The 20,983-nt window shown below is 58.1% G+C and overlaps 2 protein-coding genes across 2 annotated transcripts; both read right to left on the reverse strand.

Annotated features, from left to right (window-relative positions):
- Nucleotides 1-458: 458 nt before the first annotated feature.
- On the reverse strand, nt 459-5,193 carry LOC113968963 (leucine-rich repeat extensin-like protein 5). Its single transcript, XM_027685975.1, has 2 exons — nt 4,618-5,193; nt 459-3,095 (listed from the first exon to the last, which is right to left on the reverse strand). The coding sequence occupies exon 2, from the start codon at nt 3,090-3,092 to the stop codon at nt 459-461; it is 2,634 nt and encodes an 877-aa protein (XP_027541776.1). The 5' UTR covers nt 3,093-3,095; nt 4,618-5,193.
- Nucleotides 5,194-7,179: 1,986 nt separating this feature from the next.
- LRRC15 (leucine rich repeat containing 15) lies at nt 7,180-15,827 on the reverse strand. Its single transcript, XM_027685976.1, is given in 6 exon segments — nt 7,180-8,811; nt 9,599-9,638; nt 9,640-9,840; nt 11,410-11,483; nt 12,349-14,105; nt 15,731-15,827. Coding segments are annotated over 5 exon segments (3,699 nt in total). The 5' UTR covers nt 14,101-14,105; nt 15,731-15,827.
- Nucleotides 15,828-20,983: the final 5,156 nt, after the last annotated feature.

Genomic DNA, 20,983 nt, shown 5'->3' on the forward strand with positions numbered 1-20,983 from the left:
TCCCCAAGGACTGCAGGTACCTTCCAGGGCTGGCGAGTCGATTCGGGCCGGGGCTCCTGACCCTGCGAGCAAGAGTGGCCGTGTCCGCGGTGCGGCGGGTCCTGGCCGGGGTGTGCGGGGGCTCTGGCATTTCGGTGGCCGCAGGAAGGCGGTGGCAGCCACTGCCTGTGTCGGGATGCCATCTAGTGTCGCTCGGCAGAAGGGCCGTCAGGCAGGGACACCGCGTATAGGGTTCCAGTCTCCGAGCATCGCCGAGCGTCAGTGGGAAGGCATCCCAAAACGGCCTGGCTACTGGGACCCCTACTCTGGGAACGGCCTGGGTGCCGGGTCCCCCACCCTGGGAACGGCCTGGGTGCCGGGTCCCCAGCCCCAGGGATACGCACACCCTGCGGCCAGCACCGCTGCAGATCCCAAAGAAGGACAACAGGCACAGCCCAGGTCACACAGGACAGCAAAGCTTAAAGTGGTGCCTGAGCTGGCTCGGGGGTCCCCGGATCAGCCAGAGCCTGAAGGCTCAGCAGCCTCACAGGCGGCCCGGGGCGGTGTCGTGTGTCTTGGTGAAGGAGAAGGGCGAGCATCCCCCAGAGCAGCGTGCAGGCTGCCTGCAGCGCCAGAGCGGCCAGCCCCAGCGCCAGGGACAGCCGGCACTGCCGTGGACTGGCCCACAGGGACCAGCCCCGGGCACGATGACCGCTGGGGGCCAGGGGCGGGGAGGCTGGGCAGGGGCTCGTGTGGTCTGGCGGCAAAGGGATGGGAGGCGTTGGGAGTAGGACGGTGCCTGCCAGGGCAGGAACATGTTGGGGAGCACTGGGGGTGGGCTGGGTGCCAGCTGGGGACAAGTCCCATGTGGTGGCACGGTCCTGCTCCCTGCCTGGTGCAGGAGCATGGTGGGATGGGGAGTGTGAGGCCAGTGGGACTGTGCCCAGTGCAGCAGTCTTGGGGGATGGCCTGAGTGCCATGGAGGGGGCTGAGACAAGGGAGGTTTTGGGTGTTCCCTGTGGGATGGTGGCTGGCCTCTCCCTGGGCACTGAAAGAGCAGGAGGCACTTGTCTGGTGGTGGTTGCCAGTGGTCTGGTGGGCACCAGAAGAACAGGAAGCACATGTCTGGTGGTGGCTGCCAGCGGGCTTGTTGGCATCTGTGTGGTGGCAGAAGCTAGGGTGGATCGCACAGGTTCTGGGTGGGTGGCCCCAGGAGACTGGAAGCTTACAGTGGCTGAAGTTGGCACAGCTGGTGATGGGCTGGTGATGAAAGCCCTGAGCGTCACGGTTGATGATGATGGTGTGGCAATGGAGGCTGTTGGCAGCACAGTTGTTGTTGGTGTGTTGATGAAGGTCTCTGGCAGCGCAGTTGGTAATGGGGTGGTGATGGAGGCCTTTGGCACCACGGTTGTTGACGGTGTGGTGATGAAGGACTTGGGCACATTGGTTCTTGATGGGCTGTTGCTGAAGGCCTTCTGAAGCACAGCTGATGGTGGGGTGGTGACAAAGGCCTTAGATGGCACAGTCAGCAATGGAGTGGTGAAGGTGCCCTCCGTTGGGACAGTTGGCAACATGGCAGAGGTGACCACAGGTGACAGAACAGTTGTGAATGTCCTGATGGGAAAGGCTGCCAATGACAGCAAGGTTGGCATTGCTGTGAACAAGCCTCCAAGTGATGGCAAAGTTGACATCCTTTGTGATGATGTGGAGTTAAATGGCAGAGATGGGATAAAAGAAGCTGAAAGAGGCAGAGTAGCTGGGCAAATTAAGTGGTCATCCCTCAGCAATGTTACTGCTTGCCCTGCCAGGTGGGGTGGGCTCTTGCATGAGACTTGGGTGGACAATTTGACCTTCTCACTGTTACTCAGGATCCAGCTGTGCAGGGAGCAGAGGTTGCAGTCACATCTCCATGGGTTACCACTCAGATACACTGAGCTGAGCTTCTTCAGGGGGTCCAGGAGCCCTCGGGGAACACTCTCTAGCTGGTTCTTTCGAAGGTTGAGGGTTTTCAGATTTGGGAGAGAAGCAAAGACCTCTTCATCCAGAGCAGAGAGCTGATTTGTGTCCAGCTGGAGGTCCAGGAGCTTGCTGAGCCCAGTGAAGGCTCCTCTTGGCAGGGCTAACAGCTGGTTGTGGGACAAGATGAGTTTTCCAAGGGATGTGAGGTTGACAAAGATGCCATCTGGAAGTGTGGCCAAACTGTTCCTGCCCAGGTCCAGCTCCCGTAAGTGTGGCATGGTGTCAAAAAGGCAGCAGGGGAGCTCCACAATATGGTTTGAACCCAGAGTCAGCAGCTTCAATTTCTTTAAACCAAAAAAGCCCTGAGGTGGGAGAACCCTGATGAGATTGTTGTCCAAGAAGAGTTTCTCTAGGTGAGGCAGGCTTCTCAGGAACATGGGTGGCAGCGCCCTGAGCCTGTTGCTCTGGAGGCTGAGCTCCAGCAGCTCCATCTGACTGTCCAACAGTCCCTCTGGGAGGTCTTGCAACTCATTCTCATACAGCCGGAGGACCTGCAGCCGGGTAAGTTTGCTAAAGGCATTCACAGGAAGAGTTGTTATCCTGTTTCTAGACAGGTCCAAAAAGGTTAAATTGACGAGACAATCAAAAATGCCTTCTGGAAGAGAAGGGATTGCATTGATGTGCAGGGAGAGCTCTCCCAAATTTTCCAGCCCATCAAAGAGGCCTTTGGGGATGTATCTGAGTTGGCTATCTCTCAGCTCCAGCCTCTGTAAGCTTGGGAGGTTTTGGAAAGTGCCCACAGATAGTTCTTCTAACGAGGCACCAGAGATATCCAAGTCCCTCAGCTTGTCCAGATTATCAAAGGCTCCAGGTTCAATTGTCTTGATCTTGTTGCCAATAAACAAAATCTTGATCAGGTTGGGCATGTACCTGAAAGCACCTTTCCTTATAGCAGTGATGCTGGTTTGCACAAAGATCATTTCAGAAATGAAGGGCTTTGCAATCTTTGGGATCTCTTTGACATCATTTTTTGTCCCTCTGTAGACCTGCTGGTAGTCTTTGGGCATTTCATATGGATCTTCACCCAGGATTTGATCTTGGCATTTATGGGGATGGAAGGAGAGGAAGAAAAGGAAAAGGAAATGCTGGTACATTGTCTTGAAAAAAAAAAAGGTTTAAAAAAATCAGTTATGAAGAACAAAAAACCTGTGTTCACAGCTCATGAATTGTGGCATCACACTGTTGTTCAGCTCTCAGGACTCTTCTACTCACATATGGTAACTCATTCAATAAGAAAGAGAGAGACCATACAAGCAAACACACACTGCATTTAGATGAATTCACTGCTGTAGTACAGAGGGATGGAGAGGGAGAGTGAGCCAGCTCATGGCTTGGCACTGGGAGATGCTCCAGGGGGACAAGGGCTGGACAGTGTGTTCTCTGCCCTTCTTCTCCCACGTCTCAGCTGCAGGCTCCGTGTCTGCCTGGGTGAAGAAGGCAAAGTGCTGCTGCCCATTAGTGCTGCCCCAGTGGGTCCAGTTAGTCAGCAGGGCAACAGCCCATTCATGGAACAACAGGAGCAGTCAGCCCTGCACTTGATAATGAGGGATCAACAAGGGTCCCAGGAGGCAGCCAAGACCAGAGGATCTTGTGTACTCAGAATTTCCACACCGTGCTGGGTGGACTTGCTATTTCCTTGCTGCTTCTCTCAGTTCAGGGCAATCATTTAAAACATGGCCCCTAAGCATCTCCTTCTCAGGATTCTTGCTAATTGCACCATATTTTGGCCTTGGTTGTGCAGCTCTGTCAGACAGAAATGGTTAACTTGTGAGCAGCAACCAAGCTTTAGAGCAAGGCTTGTTAAAACGCTATGAAATGTCCATAGATGAACTCTTTAGTACCTAAGGTTTTAGGGCTCTGGCCTTGCAGGTAGAAAGTGAAGTCACTGATGCACAACCACTAGTAGAGCCCACCACTTCCATGGAAACATTTGGAAACACTCAGCTAACACATTAGCTGGGGTTTAACGACCGTGAGTATTGCACTGGGATCACAGTTTCCAACTTTTGATTTGCAGCCGTGGGTGGGAGCAGGGAAAAGAGCTATAGGCTGCTTATTGGTGTCCGTCAAAGCTGACATGCAAAACCCTTATGTTGCGAGGGTACATTAGCTATGAGGAGTTATTTTTTTTTAAATGTCGAGAGGTCAGCAAATACAGGAGGCTGAAAGCCACTGGGTTTGAAGAGAAACCAATGGGAGGTGGTGACATTGGTTGTGCAGGCTGCCCTGCAGGGTTGCCCAGGGCAGAAGCCACTGCTGATCCCTGCCCATCCTCTCCTCAGGGAGACTCAAGTGGAGGAGCCGGGGCTGCAGGTGTAAAAGTGCCTGCTTCACTTCAGCTGCAGGAGCAGCACAGTGGGTGAAATGTGCAGGTGGAAACAGCTGGGTGCACGGGGATGAAAACAGACAGTTCTGAACTGCAAAGCTCTTTTAAAACCCTCAGTGTGATCCCTTGCATGTCCCACCCTCCAGCAGCACAGGGTCATGAAGGGGCGTCCCCACCCAGCTCATGGCACTCCAGCCTCTCCTGCTTCTTGCTGCAAGGAAACAATCAACAGCCCCCCACAGGGCCCCTCCCAGAACATTTTAAAGAGCAAAAAAAGTTTTTGCATCACTTACTTGGTGCACTCACAGACAAGTCCAGGCTGCAGGAACAAACCATGCCATGTGTGGAGTGAGGACACCGGATGGGGGTCCCATCACCTGGCCAGCTCTTTATCCGCAGCCCAGGCCCAGGGCCTGGTTTCACGTGAGGTCAGGGCACAGGTCTGCGTGGGGAGATAAGGGACGGCCAGGGAGGCAGCAGCGGAGCTGTGCCCCCGGTGTGGGAGGCCGTGGAAGAAACCCCTCGGAGAGGACTCAGTCACGTACTCCCCAGGCGTTATCTCCTGGCGCCACTTGACTAGTCACATCCAGGGAAACCTGAAGATTTCCAGGCCAGCCTGTTTTGCAGCCAATGGTCTCTGCAGTCCCATATCTCCAGCAGCATAACCCGCCAGCTTCATAGGCACCACCCCCACCGACACAAGAATAAGCTGTTTCCTTCCTCAGGATTCAGCTTATGTAGCTAAAGGTGCAGTTCTGGAGCCATTTGTTTATGCTCATAACAGTGATGACATCTGTGGCTGGACAGATATGCCGACGCCCACGCTCTGTGCTCAGCCCCACAGCTCCACACCACAGGGCTGGGGCTGAGTGTCCTGTCCTGCACCCTAACACAGGCCAAAGACCCTCCTGCAGGGACATCCAGGGCTGCTGGCTGTTGCAGGGCATCCTGTGGGAAGAAACGGGTATCCATCTCTTCCCAACAGGTAATTGCACTGATTGCATTTAAACATGTCTTCTTTAGTTTTCACCTGCACTTATTAAGGCTCAGCTTGTGTTTGCTGGGCTTCATTGCACCTTTCTTGGCAAATTTAAAAACAAACCACTGCACATTTTCAACAGCCTTACTCCTTTCCAACATCAATGCCATATGCATCCAGTTTCCTACTTGGTGCCAGGCTGTTCCAGAAGCTGCAGAGTGGCAGGAGCTGAAGTGCATGAGGGGACAGAGCTCACAACAGGATTGCCACCAGCTACCTCAGGTCACAGTGTGGCAGCTGTGCCAGGGTTTGGGGAACTGCATCCAGCTGCAGTACCCTTGGTCCAGGCTTGGAGGTGGCCATGCCAGCATCACCTGGGAGATGTCTGAAGCACAGTGGCAGTCCCCCATTTGGGAGAGACAGTAGGATGACTGTGCAGAATTGTATCTGGGAAGCAGTGTTGCCTGTCTGCATTGCTCCCAGGAGCATGGGGCTGGCAGTCATAGAACCATGTAGGTTGGAAAAGACCTCTAAGATCACCGAGTCCAACTGTTAACCCAGCACTGACAAGTCCACCACTAAAACATGCCCCTAAATGCCACATACACACATTTCTTTAATCCAGAGGCTAAAGCAGGGCTGGGATCGCAGCCCACTACCAGGGCAAGTGGGGCCAACCGGAGACCCTGCCCACCCCAGGTGGGCAGCAGCAGGGCAGGGGCTCCAAGGACACACAGCCCAGCAGTGGGGCCGGGCCGGGAGGGGCGCTCCGAGGAGGGCGGCGGGGCTCAGGGAGGGATCCCCCGGCGCTGCCCGGCCCGCGGAGCCCTGTCCCTATCGCCGCGAGATGGTGCCGCAGCACCGCCCTACCTACACTCACAGACACACACGCACTTACACCACCGTGTGTGCACCCACACCTGCTCCTCCCGCGGGAGCACCCACCTTACCTGCCACCCCCTGCGTGGGCAGCGCTGCTGGGACTCTGTGTCTCCTCTCCACGGGTCACAGAATCATCATCACAGGATAGCTGAGGGTTGGAAGGGGCCACTGAAAATCATCTAATCCAACCTCCACGCTGAAGTAGGACTCCCTGGGTGCGTTGCTCAAGGCTCTGTTCAGGTGGCTTTTGAGTATTTTCAGAGAAGGAGACTCTACAGCCTTGCTGGGCAACCTGTTCAGTCACCCTCACAGTAAAGTTCTTCCTCCTGTTCAGGTGGAATTTCCTGCATTCCAGGTCCAGGCTGCAGGGCTGCAGACCAAGCCCTGGCAGGGTATGGGGGGACCAGCCAGTGGATACCTGGGGTGGAGCTCACCCTGCAGCCAGGCAGCCCATGCCCCTTGCTGGGTAGTCAGTAGCACTCACCCATGCTTCCCTTGGACACCCCAAAACCGTGCCCTGAGTGTTATTGCCAGGCTGCAGCTGGGTCTCTGCAGTGCCAAGGGAAGCAGGGCAGGAGGTGGGGCTGGTGGGCTGCAGTGGGTAGAGATGAGCACACCATGAGTGTGCCAAAGAGCCACCTACTCACCACCATGCACCTGCACCCACACCACACCATGCTCAGCCCCAGACCAGACCCCAGTGGGTCACATCGACCTTCACCACCTCTCCCAGGTACACAGGCAGATGTGGGGGAACAGAATGATTCCTCTCTCTGCCATGGGAACTGGTTGCACAGAAATAATATATACATTTTAATTATATTTGAAATATACAGGAAACACATAGTTTGGAGAATAAATACCACTAGGCCAGCTGTTGTGGAGAGCTCAATGATGGCTGGTGACCAAGGCAGGGGTAGCAGAGCAAGACTGGGTGCTGTTTCCCAGGCTGGCTCAGAGGTTTCCAGTGCAGAAGCTGGCACCTGCCTGAGCTCTAGGGCACAGCAGGGAGACCTGGCGATGTGGCCTCACTCCCACTCTGTGCTGTGACAAGGACACTGACCTGCAGTGTGCCACAGTGGGAGTGCAGCACCCAGGCACCCTGGTACACCGGCCCCAACCCCTGCACTTGCTCGGGAGGAGGAGAAGGGAGGCGAAGGCTGAGCTGCTGGCAGCTTGTGGCATCACAGGCCATGCTTACAGTGCCCTCAGGGTTGCTGTAGGTGCACTGTCCTGGAGCATCCCTGTCCCAGCCTTCCTCTGGGGGGACACCAGGTCCTCTCGGGCACTCCAGCTGCCCCCGGGGGACCTCCAGCAGGGACTGTCCCTGGAGAGCAGCTGGACTGGCACAGAAGGCTTGCCCATGGATGAGGGGCTCAGCAAAGCCCTGGAGCCAGCGCAGGAGATAGGCAAGGTGGCAGTCACAGGCCCAGGGGTTGTCAGACAGCCCCACACGCACCAGCTCATCATTGGCATCGAAGAGCCCCAGGGGCAGGCGGGCCAGGCGGTTGTGGTCCAGTGCCAGGGCAGTGAGGAGGGGCAGCCCAGCCAGGAGCCCTGCTGGCAGGCTGGAGAGGTTGTTGTGGCTCAGCTGTAGTGCTGTCAGTGCTGCCAGTCCCTGGAAAACCTCAGTGGGCAGGTGGTCCATGGCATTGTGTGAAAGCACCAGGGTCTGCAGCGCCGACAGGTTGGAGAAGAGCTCCTGGGGCAGCGTCTCCAGCTGGTTGCGACCCAGCGAGAGGTGGAGGAGGCCAGGTGTGCCAGTGAAGAGGGTGGCAGGCAGGGTGGCCAAGCGGTTGCCCTCCAGGCTGAGCACAGTGAGGTTGAGGAGACCAGTGAAGATGTCGGGGGCCAGGCTGCCCAGGGCGTTGTGCTGCAGCTGCAGCCGCCGCAGCCCCCCCAGCCCGGTGAAGATGCCAGGTGGCAGCTCCTCCAGCCGGTTCCCATCCAGGTGGAGCTCAGTCAGCTGGCCAAGTGCCCTGAAAGCGCCGGGGGGCACCCGCACCAGCAGGTTGTCACTGAGTTTGAGGAGGCGGAGGGCAGTGAGTGGGGCCAGCAGCCCCTCTGGCAGCTCAACCAGGACATTCTGCGAGAGGTCCAGGGCCTGGAGCTGCCGGAGTGGGTGGAAGATGCCAGGGGGCAATGCCACAATCCTGTTCCCTGGCAAGCGCAGGTCCCGCAGGCTGCATGCAGCAGTGAAGAACCCTGGCTGCAAGGAGCTGATGGCATTGGCACCCAGGGAGAGCTTGCTGAGGTTGGTCAACCCCATCAGCACCCCAAGGCTGACTGCTGGCAAGGGGTTTCCTGACACCTCCAGCTCGGTGAGGCTGGGCAGCCACTGAAAGGCACCGGCTTCCAGCTCCTGGATGTTGTTGTTGAGGAAGACCAGCTTGGTGAGGGTGGTACTGGTGCCCAGGGCCCCCCTGCGCACACTGCTCAGGCCTGTCTCCACAAAGAAGAGCTGTGTGGCACTGCCTGGCAGGCCCGCCGGGATCTCCCGCATCCTCTCATCTGAGCAGAAGACTTTGGAGGTGTCGTAGCACTGGCAGGTATGGGGGCAGGATGGGGGCAGCCCCCTCACCAGCAGGGACCCCAGCCCCAGCAGCACGCAGATCACCAGCCTGCACTGTAGAAGGATCCAAGCCTCACCCTCTTGCCTCGACAAGGCAGAAATCTGCACCCACAGGCAGGAATAGGGAGTGCTTCCCTCCCACATCTCTCCCCAGGGTTCTTACCCTCTGTCCCAGCCTGCCCTACTACAACTAGCGTCGTGCCACCCTCACAAAGATCCCCACATCCTGCAGAGCAGTGACTGAGGTGAGACCCATGTAGGTCTGTGGAAGGAAACTGTCTTGGTGGGTACCTGTAGCCTCATGAGATGTCTCCAAGGGCACGAAGCCAGGCTCTGGTGCAGGGGAGCAGGTGAAGCACAGGGCTGTGCTGCACACAGTGGGTGATGGGGACAAAGCTGAAGGGCTGCTCTGCATCAGGGGCAAGAGAAGTGGGCTCCATCAGTTGTATTTCCAATTGCCCATCGGGTACTTCTTTTGCCACAAGCAACTAGAGCAGCATCAAACATGCCCAAGGGATATTCAGCCTGACCAAATGCCTATTCCCAGCCCATGGGAGGCACTTTTTGAGGCAGTGACCTCCAGACCTCTGCCAGTCCCTCCTTACTTGGGATACCCGCCAGTGCTGCCTCATGATGGGGGATGTTGCCCACCCCACAGCAATGCCCACCTGCAGACACCCCTCATCAGTGGAGCCATCCTGGACTTACACCGACACTTGAGAACAGCGCTGGGCTTGGCGTTTCCTTTCCACCACCTCGCTTGTTTTCACCAGAGCCAGCAGTGGCTCCCACCCGTCCCAGGCCCCCCAAACTATCCGAGCGCTGTGGCCCCACCACTTACCGAATGTGGCATCGTGGAGATGGTCACCAAACCTGTGGCAGGTTTGCAGGGATGCTGCTTGCTGAGATGGGACAGTGTTTTCTGGGGCGGATGGGAAGCCAGCAGACGAGCTGTTCCTGCTGGGGCGGAGCTGCCCCTCACTGCTTATCGGCAACAACAACCCGTGTCCTTGGAACACTTTGAAAAATAACCCAACCCCGGAGGACTGGAGGTGAGGCCAGAGGCAGCCGCCCGTGAGCATCCTGGCAAGGAAGTGGGGTCTTGGCCCCGGACATCCACTGACCCAGGGATAGTGGCAGGGGTGGCTCCAGTTCCACACTGAGGTCAGCAGGCTTGCTTCCAGAAACCCCCTAGGAGAGCCCCAGGACTTTATTAAATCTCACTGGGAAATGATGCTAGAAAGCATCTGTGTCATGAGAGAGGGGACCAGGCACAGCTTAGCAAGGCAAATGAAGGTTGGACTTGATGATGTTAGGGTCTTTTCCAACCTTAATTATTCCATGATTCTGTGGGGAGGGGACCACTGTGGGACCATCATGGTGACAACACGTGTTTTGCATCCCAGCCAGCAGTGGGATGGCAAGGGACCCGTGGACCAGCTGGACTCACTAGAAGTTTCAACCTGCCTGGGGGAGCAGCGCATAAGGGCTGCATTGCAAGGGCCTGTATTGGAACAGGACAGGGTGGCAGCACGATGGAGGCACCCCCAGGGTCAAGAGGGGGGGACACTTTACTGCTGGCCTGATGGAGCAGACAGTGATACACAGAAAAACTCAGCAGACACAGTCCAGCAGCAGCCAGCTCTGAAGGGAGCCAAGCAAGCTCCTCCCCACCCCAGCAGTGGATTGCACAGGACACAGTCAGTGGCTCCATTGAGAAGCTCGCTGTGGTCTCAGCTCACTCTTCAAGAGCCATCTGCTGCTGCTAGATGGCTGAGCCCTTCTTGGTCCCTCACCCCAGGCTGGAGTCCAGGGACCAGCAAGGACTCTGCAACAGCAATCCACTAATCTTCTCCCAGCCCCACCAGCCTGTACGGGCTTTCTCTCAACACTACAAAAACCTCTTAGGAGTGGAAATCAAGCACAGCCCCTGTCCCTATTGGGCCATTCCCCTGCTGTACACCATGAAGGAGTGAATAAACAGTTCTTGGCACTGAGGGTAGACAAAGGTACTTTAATGAAGAGGTCACACATCAGCACCCAACAGCCCCAGGACACAGTCCTGTGTCTCCTGCTGCCGTGCAGGACCCAGCCCAGAGGAGTGACCCATCATGTGCACCAGCGTGGAGCTGCTTGTGCCAGCACTGCCTCCTGAGGTGCTGTGAGCAGCCAGCACTATGGGGTGGCCACTGAGTGTGACCCTTGTCCCATGGCTGCAATCCTCAGGCAGCCTGGTGCCACTGCAGCACATGTGGAGGTGAGTTGGACTCTGTGGCTGTGCTACAGCTGGAGAAGGCTGGGTGTTCACTGGATGCAGGTGCTGGGGGGGGGATGGTGTGGCACCCATTTGTGAATTGCAGAGCAGCTACTGCTTGCTGACCCCTCCACTGTGTGCTGCCAGCATTCCCACTGCCCAAGGGCTATGAACAGGCAGGGAGACTGGACACATACAGGCAGGGCACTCAAGAGAGGAAGAAGAGCGTGAAGAAGCTTTGCCAAGCAGAAGAGGAACAGGCTGCTCACTAGCTGGTGGAGGATGCATGAGGTATCGAGGACCAGGGATGGGCTGCAGCAGGAGCAGCCTCAACATGCTCCAGATGCTCAGGGACACAAGCACAAGAGTCTCTCCCAGGCCCTGCAGACACTTCACACCCATCGTTCCACTCCTCTAACTCCCCCTGCAGTGGGGCCAGTGCCAGGCCCCTCAGCACCTCATGGGCCTGAGGCTGCAGGCAGGGACACGGCCACGGCACGGTCAGCACCAGCGTGCAGTGAGGGCTGGGGGGCTGCCCCTACCCCACTGACGCCAGCACACTGCCCCGTGACTCTCCTGGCTGGAAGTGCAGGAGGGGAGCAGGAGGATGCCGGGAGCAGGGGAGGATGCTGGCTGTGCTCTGGCATGCCCTGCCTGCAGGCAGGGAGGGCAGCTGGGACGCGGCTGAGACACTCAGGGTGTATCAGTCTGGCAGCAGCCCTGCCCCGCGGGGAGCCCTGCCCCGGCACAGGCGAGTGACGGCGCAGCACAAGGACATGGAGCTCTCCCGGGGCGAAGGTGCTCGCTCGGCACGGCCTGATGGCTCACACTGCCTGTCCAGGGAGGGACGGGGGAAGGCACGACAGGGGCAGAGGATGGGGAGGAGGGGGTGGGCAGGGGTGAGGTTAGCAGGAAACACGAGAGCAGCAGCACTACAGGTAAGGATGCAAGCTGAATGATGGGGAAGTCCTATTATTTGGGGTAAGCACCATCATTACCAGGCTGTGGCTCCTGGCTCAAGGGATCCCTCTCAGCACCTCACACTCTAGCTGCCGGACCTTGGGCAGGGAACGAGCACAGAGGCTGCACTGGAGGCAGGAGGGGCTAGAGATAGAGGGCAGCCACAGGAGATCACCCAGGGGGATGCCCTGCTGCAGAGCAGGGGCCGGGCAAAGCAGAGAAGGACAATGGTCGGTACATGCAGCACACAGGATGATGCTGTCCCATCCCAGTCAGCAAGGGCAGCTGATGCAGAGCCACTGTCATGTCCCTTGGCCCCACAGAGAGGGGATGCCCCATGAGCACCTCTCCCCCCAGGGTCTGCTGGACACTCAGGCTTCATTCGGTGCCTTCATCCTCATAAGCACGACGTGGCTCTTCTTCCTACAGCCATAGACCACCAGTGCCACCAGAGCAGCAAGCAGGGCCACACACAGCAGCACGATGACTGCCACCACCACTCCACTCTGTATGCGTGTCAGCCCCCACTGCCCTCTCTCCTCCTCCTCCTCCTCCTTCTTCTCCTCCTTCTTTTGCTCCTTCTCCCTCTCCTCCTCCTCCCGTGGGGAGATAGGCAGCCCCGCGGGGGGCTCCATCCAGGTGCCCTCCGGCGGTGCTGCCTCAGAGCTGTGAGCAGGAAGGTGGGTGCTGGGATGGGGGGAGGCAGTGGGGGACTGGGTGTCGAGGAACTGGTCCCGTGGCAGCTCAGCGACGGGGGTGCCCAGTAGGGCAGGAGGCTGGGCGCACAGCGGGGGTGTCTCACCCACCTTGTGGGGGTTGTCCTCCAGCCAGCCCTGCAGGGGCAGGATGCCCTTGTCACAGCGCCAGGAGTTGTTGTGCAGCCTCACCTCTCGCAGGGTAGTCAGGGGGGAGAAGATGCCGGCGGGCAGGTACTCCAGGGCATTGAAATGCAGCTGCAGGTGTTGCAGCCCAGGGGTGGCCCGGAAGAGGCCCCGAGGCAGCGCCTGCAGCTGGTTGTGGTGCAGGGAGATGTTCTGCACCTTGGGCAGCCCCTCCAGCACCCGGGCATCCAGGCGGCGCAGCGCATTGGAGTGCAGCGACAGCTCCAGCAGCTCCCCCAAGCCCTGGAAAGCCCCCGGTGCCACCGAACGCAGCCGGTTCTTGCTGAGAACCAGGAGCTGCAGCTGGGTGAGATTGGTGAAGACGCCAGTGGGGAGGCTGGAAAGCTCATTCTCGTAGAGCCACAGCTCCCGCAGGTTGGGCATGGGCCCAAAGGCACTGGGGGAGATCTCCCGCAGGCGGTTGACATGCAGGGTGATCTTGGCAAGGGAGTGCAGGGGCAAGAAGATGCCACTCGGCAGAGTGGTGAGAAGGTTATTGGACAGGTAGAGCTTCTGCAGGTTGGTGTTGTGCACGAAGAGCTCCGGGGACAGTGTCTCCAGCTGGTTCTGGTGCAGCCCCAGCTCCTGCAGCTCTGGCAGCCCATCAAAGGTGCCTGCTGGGATCTGCCGGAGCCGGTTCTCATAGAGCCGCAGCACCTGCAGCCGTGCCAGCCGCTCGAAGGCCCGGGGCGGCAGGCGGTCGATGTTGTTCCTGGCCAGGTTGAGCTTGGTGAGGCTGGTGAGCTGGTCGAACACCCCCTCCTGCAGCTCCTGCAGGTTGTTCCCGTGCAGCTGCAGCTCCTTGAGGTTGCTTAGGTGGGTGAAGTGGGAAGGCTCAACCTGGAGGATCTGGTTACTGGAGAGGAGTAGAGACTCCAGCTTGTCCAGAGGCTCGAAGACCTGCACAGGGAGCTCCTGCAGCTTGTTGCTGGCCAGGCTGAGGTAGCGCAGGTCGGGCAGGTGCTGGAAGGCCCCGGGGCTTATGTGGGACAGGTTGTTCTTCTCGATGCGCAGCCCAATGAGCAGGGAGGCGTTGCCAAAGGATGCCTCACCCAGCTCGGTGATGCGCGTGTTGATGATCTGAAGGGTCATGGCATTCTCAGGGATGATGGGGACTGTGGTGATGCCAGCACCAGAGCATTCCACCTGGGCACTGCGGACACACTGGCACTGCTCTGGGCACTGGCCACTGGCCAGCTGGATGCCCAGCAGCAGCAGCAGCCACCGCTGCCAGTCTCCCTGCTCCATTGGGCCTGCAAAAACAAAGGTAGAGGGTTCAGCCCCTGCAATTTCCCAGCTCCCAGGGCCACTGCCAGGGGTGGGTGCTGCTTTCTCCCTGGCAAGGGCCACCAAGTCTGTGACCATCCTGTCCCCAGCATGGCAATGAGGCAGAGGAGGGAAGGTGAGGAAGGTGGGGGCAGGCAGGGCTTAGCACAGCCCAGGCAGGAGTGCAAAGTGAGACAGAGCTGGGGGCCACAGTGCCTGGCTGCCATGCCACAGCTATTAGCGGCATCCCTGGCATCCCACCTCTCTTGGCTCCTCTGGCAGCCAGGAGCGTGGTTTCCTGTTTTACAGAGTGTGATGAACTGATACCAGCAGCACTGGCCTCCTGGCATGACCGAATAGTCCAGACCTTGACCAGAGCCAGCCTGGGGCACCCGCAGCCACACAGGACCCAGGGTGCTGGGTGCTCCCCCAGCATCCGCGAGCGCCCTTCCAGCTCTGCCTTGGCAGCGAGCGGCCCTGAGCGCCTGTTGCAGAGCCAAGAGCAGTGCCAGCACCCACTGCCCAGGCACGCTTTAGCTCCAGTACTGCAGGAGCTTGGGTCAACAGGACCCTTGCCAGCTCCCCAGCACAGGCTGGGTACAGGGGTGGCCCTGTCTTCATAGCATTCCCAGCAGAAGGTCTCAGCCCTGGCTGATTTTTGCCATGAGAGCAGGTTGACTGTCGTGGGCACCTTTTGCAGGCTGGTCCCAGGGGCGGTGCCCAGGGAAGCAAGAGCTTTACAGTGAAGTTATCCATTCCCCCACAAGCACAGACCCATGGACACCCTCTCCTCCCTCCCTAGATTAAAGCAGCAGCCTTGTGCCAGGCTGGCATGGAGCAGCCCCCCTCTAACAGCTTTGAGGGCACAAGGGAGGGGGAAAACCTTCAGCTCTGAGCACAGCTCAGCCAAACAGGCGAGTCCAGCAGCACAGGGGTGTGGCCACAGTGCCCCAGCTGGCACAGCACCCTGGGGTGCTGGAGCACAGCCCCTGCCCCCCTCCCTGCACTCCCTCCAAGGAACATGCTTGCTCTCAGGCAGGGTGGGAGGAACCCTCCATAAGCCAGCAGAGTTTATGTTTCCCATATGGAAACAATCTGCATCCAAGAACAGCTTTGTTTATAGTGAGCCATTTATAAACTTCCCCAAAGGCTCAGCACATCAAAAGCCCGGCTCATGTCACTCCCTGGTAATGCAGCGCAGAGAGCATCCAGACTGGAGAGACCTTCAGGAAAGGCAGCTGGAAACAATTGATCTCCCTTTTTCTTCTAGGGACAAAAAAATTACAGACCAAGAGGCTGAATATTCCCTACTGCTCAGCCCCTCAGCACCCCACTGCTCCTAACATTAGCCCCCCAAAATGTTACTTTGCCTCCCTTAATTTTCTCTGTTGATAATTATTCAGGATACATTGCCCATGTAACTCTCTCAGCTCCCACAGTGTCTAAGTGGTCTCACTTTTTTTGGAGAAGCCTTGCAAGATAAACATCTCCATCAAATCAAAAGGTGCTGAACATGCAGATCCCACCAATGCACCACCAACCCTCGGAGCTGCCCTGGGAGTCCCCCAGACCCAGGGCTGCTCACAGGGGCAGTAGCAGAGAGGAGACTTACCCGAGTGTCCTGCAGCCACGAACGCCGAGTGAGCACAGCTCCGTGCTGGCAAGAGAGCTGAGTGTGGTTCATGCTTCCCCTCCCAGTATATAACCCGTCCAAATCAATGAATCAGCACAGGGGCAGTGTCGAGGTTAGGGAAAGCGCTGGAGCAGAGCTGCTTCCAACTCCTATTTCCTCGGCAGAGCAAGCATCTCAAGGATGGAGTTTCCCTCTCCTGAACCTCAGTGCTCTTGTTTGAAGACAAGAAGATAGCCCCATGAACATGCTGCTCATGTCAGCCAGTGTAGCAGCTTGGCCCCAGGAACCCCCCTGGCCCCCAGTGGGACAGCTGTGTGCCTTCACTGGCACACTTCACACCAGGGCTGCTCCATGGCATCACCTCAGCACAAACACAGAATTTGTCTCCCCCTCTATGGTTCCTGCAAGTGTCAGGACCTCCAGTACACTGACCCTGCCCATGCCACAGCTCTCATTCCCCCCCACAGCCACAGATGCACACAGGCCAGGAACCCATGAGCACACACTCCAGGCTCTGTCCTGTGAGCACCTCAACCAGCCCTGCCAAGAAGCAGGCACCATGCCAGGGCCAGTGGCTGTGCAGGTGCCAGCCAGGGGTCAGGCTGCTTCAGAGAGCCCTAAGCCTAAACCAGAGCACTTCTCAGCAGCCATGAGGAACACTTGGGCACTGAGGAACACCCATTGCAGGCATCTCTGCAACTCCAGAGCAGCACACACTGCCATCTCCCAGGAGCTGCCGCTGCTCTGGACCCTCAGCAGTCCTGACACACAAGTGATGGAACCTGGCACACAAGGGTGTTTGGGAAGCATCCAAGTCATCCCATCCACTTGTTCAGGGGCACCTGATGCCACCCCTACCCTGCCCCCTCCAGCCCACATGGGTACACCAGGGTGCCCTTGGTCCCCACCACCTAGCCCAGGTCTCCCCACCCTGCCCACCTCTCTGGGGCAGTCCCAGTCCAGCAGCTAACGGGAACGGATATTCTGCAGGAAGCAGCTAAGGAGAGTCAGCATACGTGGCCCCTTTGAGCTTCCTGGAGCCAGAGCAGTCCCATGCTAACCACGGGGCAGCTGGAACTTGCCTGACCACATCTAATCCCGTCTGAGCCCACCCATGTTTCCGCCAGTTGCAGCAGCCCCTGCTCAGGTCCCAGCTGGTGCTGACAAGCTGCTCAAGATGGGAACAGCGTGGGGCTGCTGCTGGAGAAGGGGGAGGAAGGCGGCCTCCATCCCCACGCCGCAGTGTGTCGTGCTGTGAGGGGTGGGAGGGTGCAGGGCAGTGGAAGGGACAGCAGTCCTGTTCAGACAGGGGACCAGACCAGGATAAACAGCAAACTCCAGGGATGGAGAGCAGAGTTCCCAGACAGTCTTGGAGGGAGGAGACAGGGATCGTGGGAAGATGGTAGGGAGTGGGACCTCAGCCACAGGCAACTGCCACCACTGCCATGGCCCCAGCTGCCATAGGACATGCTGGATGGCCATGGACCCCTTCCCGGCTGGGGAGTGAGCACAGAGGTTGAAACAACTCCCAGGCCATGCTCTCTGCCTGCTCCAGGGCAAAACCCAGACATTTGGGCACAGAGAAAGGGCATTTTGAAAACACCACCCCCCAAGTGCTCTAGCTCACACTCTATTGATACAGCAAATTTTCCCAGAACCATGGTTCCCAAAATAATCTCCCCGCTTCCTTGACAGCAGTGCAGCTGGAGGTCAAGGCTTGGGAGCTGCCCACTCCCTGCAGCCCTGGCATGAGAGTGGGGCTCTGGGAGCCTTATCGCAGCCTTATTGGGCTCTGTCTGCCCACTGCCAGTGCTGCTGGGCTCCTGCCTGCTCTGACTCACCCAGAAGCACACAGCTTTTCAGCAAGGCAACACAGAAACTAAATCCCAGCACTTCCGATGCCCAAGCCCAATTTAACAGAGGAATGTTGGGTTCACCTCCTTCCATGCAGTGCTGCCCCAGGGATTTAGTTGTGGGTACCCTCAAACACCCTGCCCCAAGAGGGGGGTGATCAGGTTATGATCCCTACTGCCACGCAGAGTGCCCAGAGTTTCAGAGAAGTCCAGTTAACAGCCCTGACAGAAATCCACCAGCCTCTACCTGGGCCTTGGGAACCTGGCTCTGGCTGGGAAGGATGACTTATTTTCAAGACATTCCTAAAAATAAATGCACAAGCCCGTGCACCACTCCCGCAGCCGGAGGTGAGCGCATGGGAGCTTGCCCCAGGCTACTCACAAAGCAGAGAAGCAGAGGGTGTGAGAGTTTGGGACAGCAGCACAGACACACCCCACACATCTGGAGGGGAGAGGCAGCTCCCGAGACAGCATAAGGATATGATGGAGGGTGAGATTAGCATTTTGCAGGGAGAGGCTACTCCGCATAGCCAGGAGCTCACACAGCGCTGGATGTGGAGCAAGTCTCCCAATGCTGGGGGAAAGCCCCACATCCAGCATTGCTCTGTGGACCTTTCTCATCTCCAGCCACACCAGCCAGAGGCTGAACTCCCCTGACCAACCTTGGGATACTGAGGAGCCACTGCCAAATCCCTGCACCTCCAAGGAGGCTATGGAGCCCCAGAAGAGCAGTGTCACTTATTACTAGGGAGGTCTGCCTTCCTACAGGACAGCGTACCAGTCCTGTGTCTGTCCGTGCTGGCATTGCTCCAGCACATCTCCATGGCGAGGGTGGCGGATGCAGCAAAGCTGAGCGGCTCTGAATCACCAAGGGACTCGAGACTGCTTGGAAAAATTCATGTAATCACTAAAATTAGTAGCTTGTGGGCTTGGCTGGGAGAGTGCATTGTTCATCTGCCAAGCAGCTGAGCACACTCATCCGCTCCCTGCAGCCCCCGCTCCCCTCTCAGCCCCTGCTCCCTGTACACCTCCAGCTCCTGGCTAAATTGGCACCCTTGGTGGGATGGAACGTCCCCAGGCCCCACCACTCCCCACAGTGCAGTGCTGGGACCCCCCCAAATTACTTTGCACTGCTGTAAAGTGCCAGCCCTGTTACAAGAAACCTCCATGTTGGCCCCTGGTGCTCGCAGAGACCGGCTCGCCCGGGGCATCAGGCCAAACACTGCTGAAGTGGAGGAGGAGGGTGGAGGGCTGGGCTAGGGGCCATGGAGGGGATCTTCCCCATGTTCCAGTGTAGTGGAACACCTCTGGGTCTGAGCCCTGCAGCAGGACCCACAGGCTCAAGCCAGAGCTGAGGGGTGAGGAAAGGGGCATTAGTTCCTCAGGGACTGGTGCTGGGGCCCCCCTACCCCTTAGAGAAGCACCAGTAGCCCCTACCTCACCCCATGCCCACCCTAATCCCCTGAGGAACCCAAACCAGAGAGCTCCTCGATAGAGGAAATGATCCAGCCCCAGTGGCATGTTCAGCTCCCTTCTCAGGGAATGCAGGGCCAGATGATGCCCTCTCTGCATCTGACCCAAAGGATGGGGACATCCTGCTTTCCCTGGGAAAGTGCTTATGCAAAGTGGGAGCTTTGGGAGGGAGCAGCAGCCCTGGTCCCTCCAAGACAGTCGCAGGGATGGCCATCAGGCTAACCTCCATCCAAGCACCACCACAACCCTACTGGAGCTCAAGGGAAATGGCAGGTAGGATCTCAAGCACCAGTGGGGCTCACCCCACCAGCAGAACCGTCTCCTCCAGACCCGGACCTGGCCCGAGCGATAGCAGAAGCACGCAGGGCTTGGCGCAGGCTCAGGGCAGCACTAGGCTGGAAGGAATGTGGGGCTCGCAGCCAAGTCCGCCTGGAGAGATAATCCGAAGCGGAAAGAGCTTGTCCGAGAGGGGGGAAGGACCAGCTGGAGCAGGAGGCGATGGCGTGGGGCTTGTGCACTATGAGGTGTTTGCTGGACCAGCTTTACCCTGTTCTCCATCTCTGTAAAGCCCCCCCAGGCACCAGGAAGGGCCCCAGGGACCTCTTCCCAACATCCGAAGGGGGAAGGGACCCCATCTCTCCCCAGGGGAAGGCAGCAGAGGAGTGTTCAGCAGGATGCAGAACTGCTGCCAGCCATCACTGGCTCTCTGCCCCAAGCTTTTTCCATCCAGAGAGACACAAAGGCACAGCTGGAAGCCTGGCACATCAGTCCTACAGCAGAGATTGCACAAGAGGGGCTGAGCCGGTGGGGGAGTGGTGGGGGGTGGCTCCGGGTGCTGCTGGAACAGCAGCCCCCCACCCTGAAGTGAAGTGGGACTCGCCCTGTATAGCCCAAGCAAGAGGCTGTGCCAGGGTTTATCCATTCATAAACACCCAGAAGAGAAAGGGTGAACCCAGACTTTGGCTATGAAAACGGAGGCATGACACCTCCTTAGCTTGTCCGTTCCTAGAAGGGACAAAGCAGGAGCTTCTGGGCCCCTGACCTCTGTAAGAGTTAGTAAACATTCAGCCTCAGTCTTGTCCAGAGGGTACGTGCCTTTGGCTGCGTCTCCTTCCAGCTCCTCTGTCATCCATAGGAAATGTTCTGATATCAGGGCTGCCGAGTCAGCAGCCCCAGGCAAGAGCTGCTGGTCGCAGGCCTGGCAGAGACACAGTTAATGCTCCATAATGTCAGGACCCACTTGACCAGGGATTAGGTACCTCCAGCTCTTCCAGCCCACTGTCTCCCCAGCCCAGCCTGGTGGCAAAGGCTGGGCAGTAGATCATGGAGGCCTGGGCTGCAGGGAGGGAGAAAAACCTTTCCTATTCAGTGGCAAGGGATCGGTGCCTTGAGGCAGCAGCCAGGCAAGGCTGCCCAGAGGGGGTCTGAGATGGATCTGCAGTTTGCCCAAGAACCCTCTGCTGCCTTCCTCCCTGCCTCAGCTGCATCATGCTGACCTTTTTCCCTCTCCGGGAAAAACAGAGATGGAGTATAAATAAGGATATCCTTGGATTTTTCAGGCCAGGGAATTTTGCAGGAAGGGCTGAGCTCTGCTGGGCAAGAGACAATGAATCACAGGCACTCAAAACAGGACACCTCAGAGGAAGAGTTAGTAAAACACCCCAGGCTCTCATTGCTCCAGCCTTTTGTTGCCTGATGACTTCACTTCCCCGTCTGGCTCAAGCATGGGGAAAGCCCGATGACAGCATGTGAAGAGGAATCATCCTCCTCTTAGTACTTGCCTGTAAGCAGCTGCCTGCCAGAGCCCCCACGTGCCAGAGCGGGAGCTCAGTGACTTCATGTGGGAGCCAAGGAGCAGCATGGGGGCCCAGCTGGCCCCTCTGCAGGGCTGGGGTGGCCAGAGGAG

This window comes from Neopelma chrysocephalum, unplaced genomic scaffold, assembly GCF_003984885.1.
Source record: "Neopelma chrysocephalum unplaced genomic scaffold, ASM398488v2 Primary Assembly neopelma1_70, whole genome shotgun sequence".
Lineage (NCBI taxonomy): Eukaryota > Metazoa > Chordata > Aves > Passeriformes > Pipridae > Neopelma > Neopelma chrysocephalum.

Excerpts from the sequence above, each read along its gene's own strand:
- LOC113968963 (XM_027685975.1), bottom strand. The coding sequence starts at position 3,092 with ATGTACCAGCATTTCCTTTTCCTTTTCTTCCTCTCCTTCCATCCCCAT.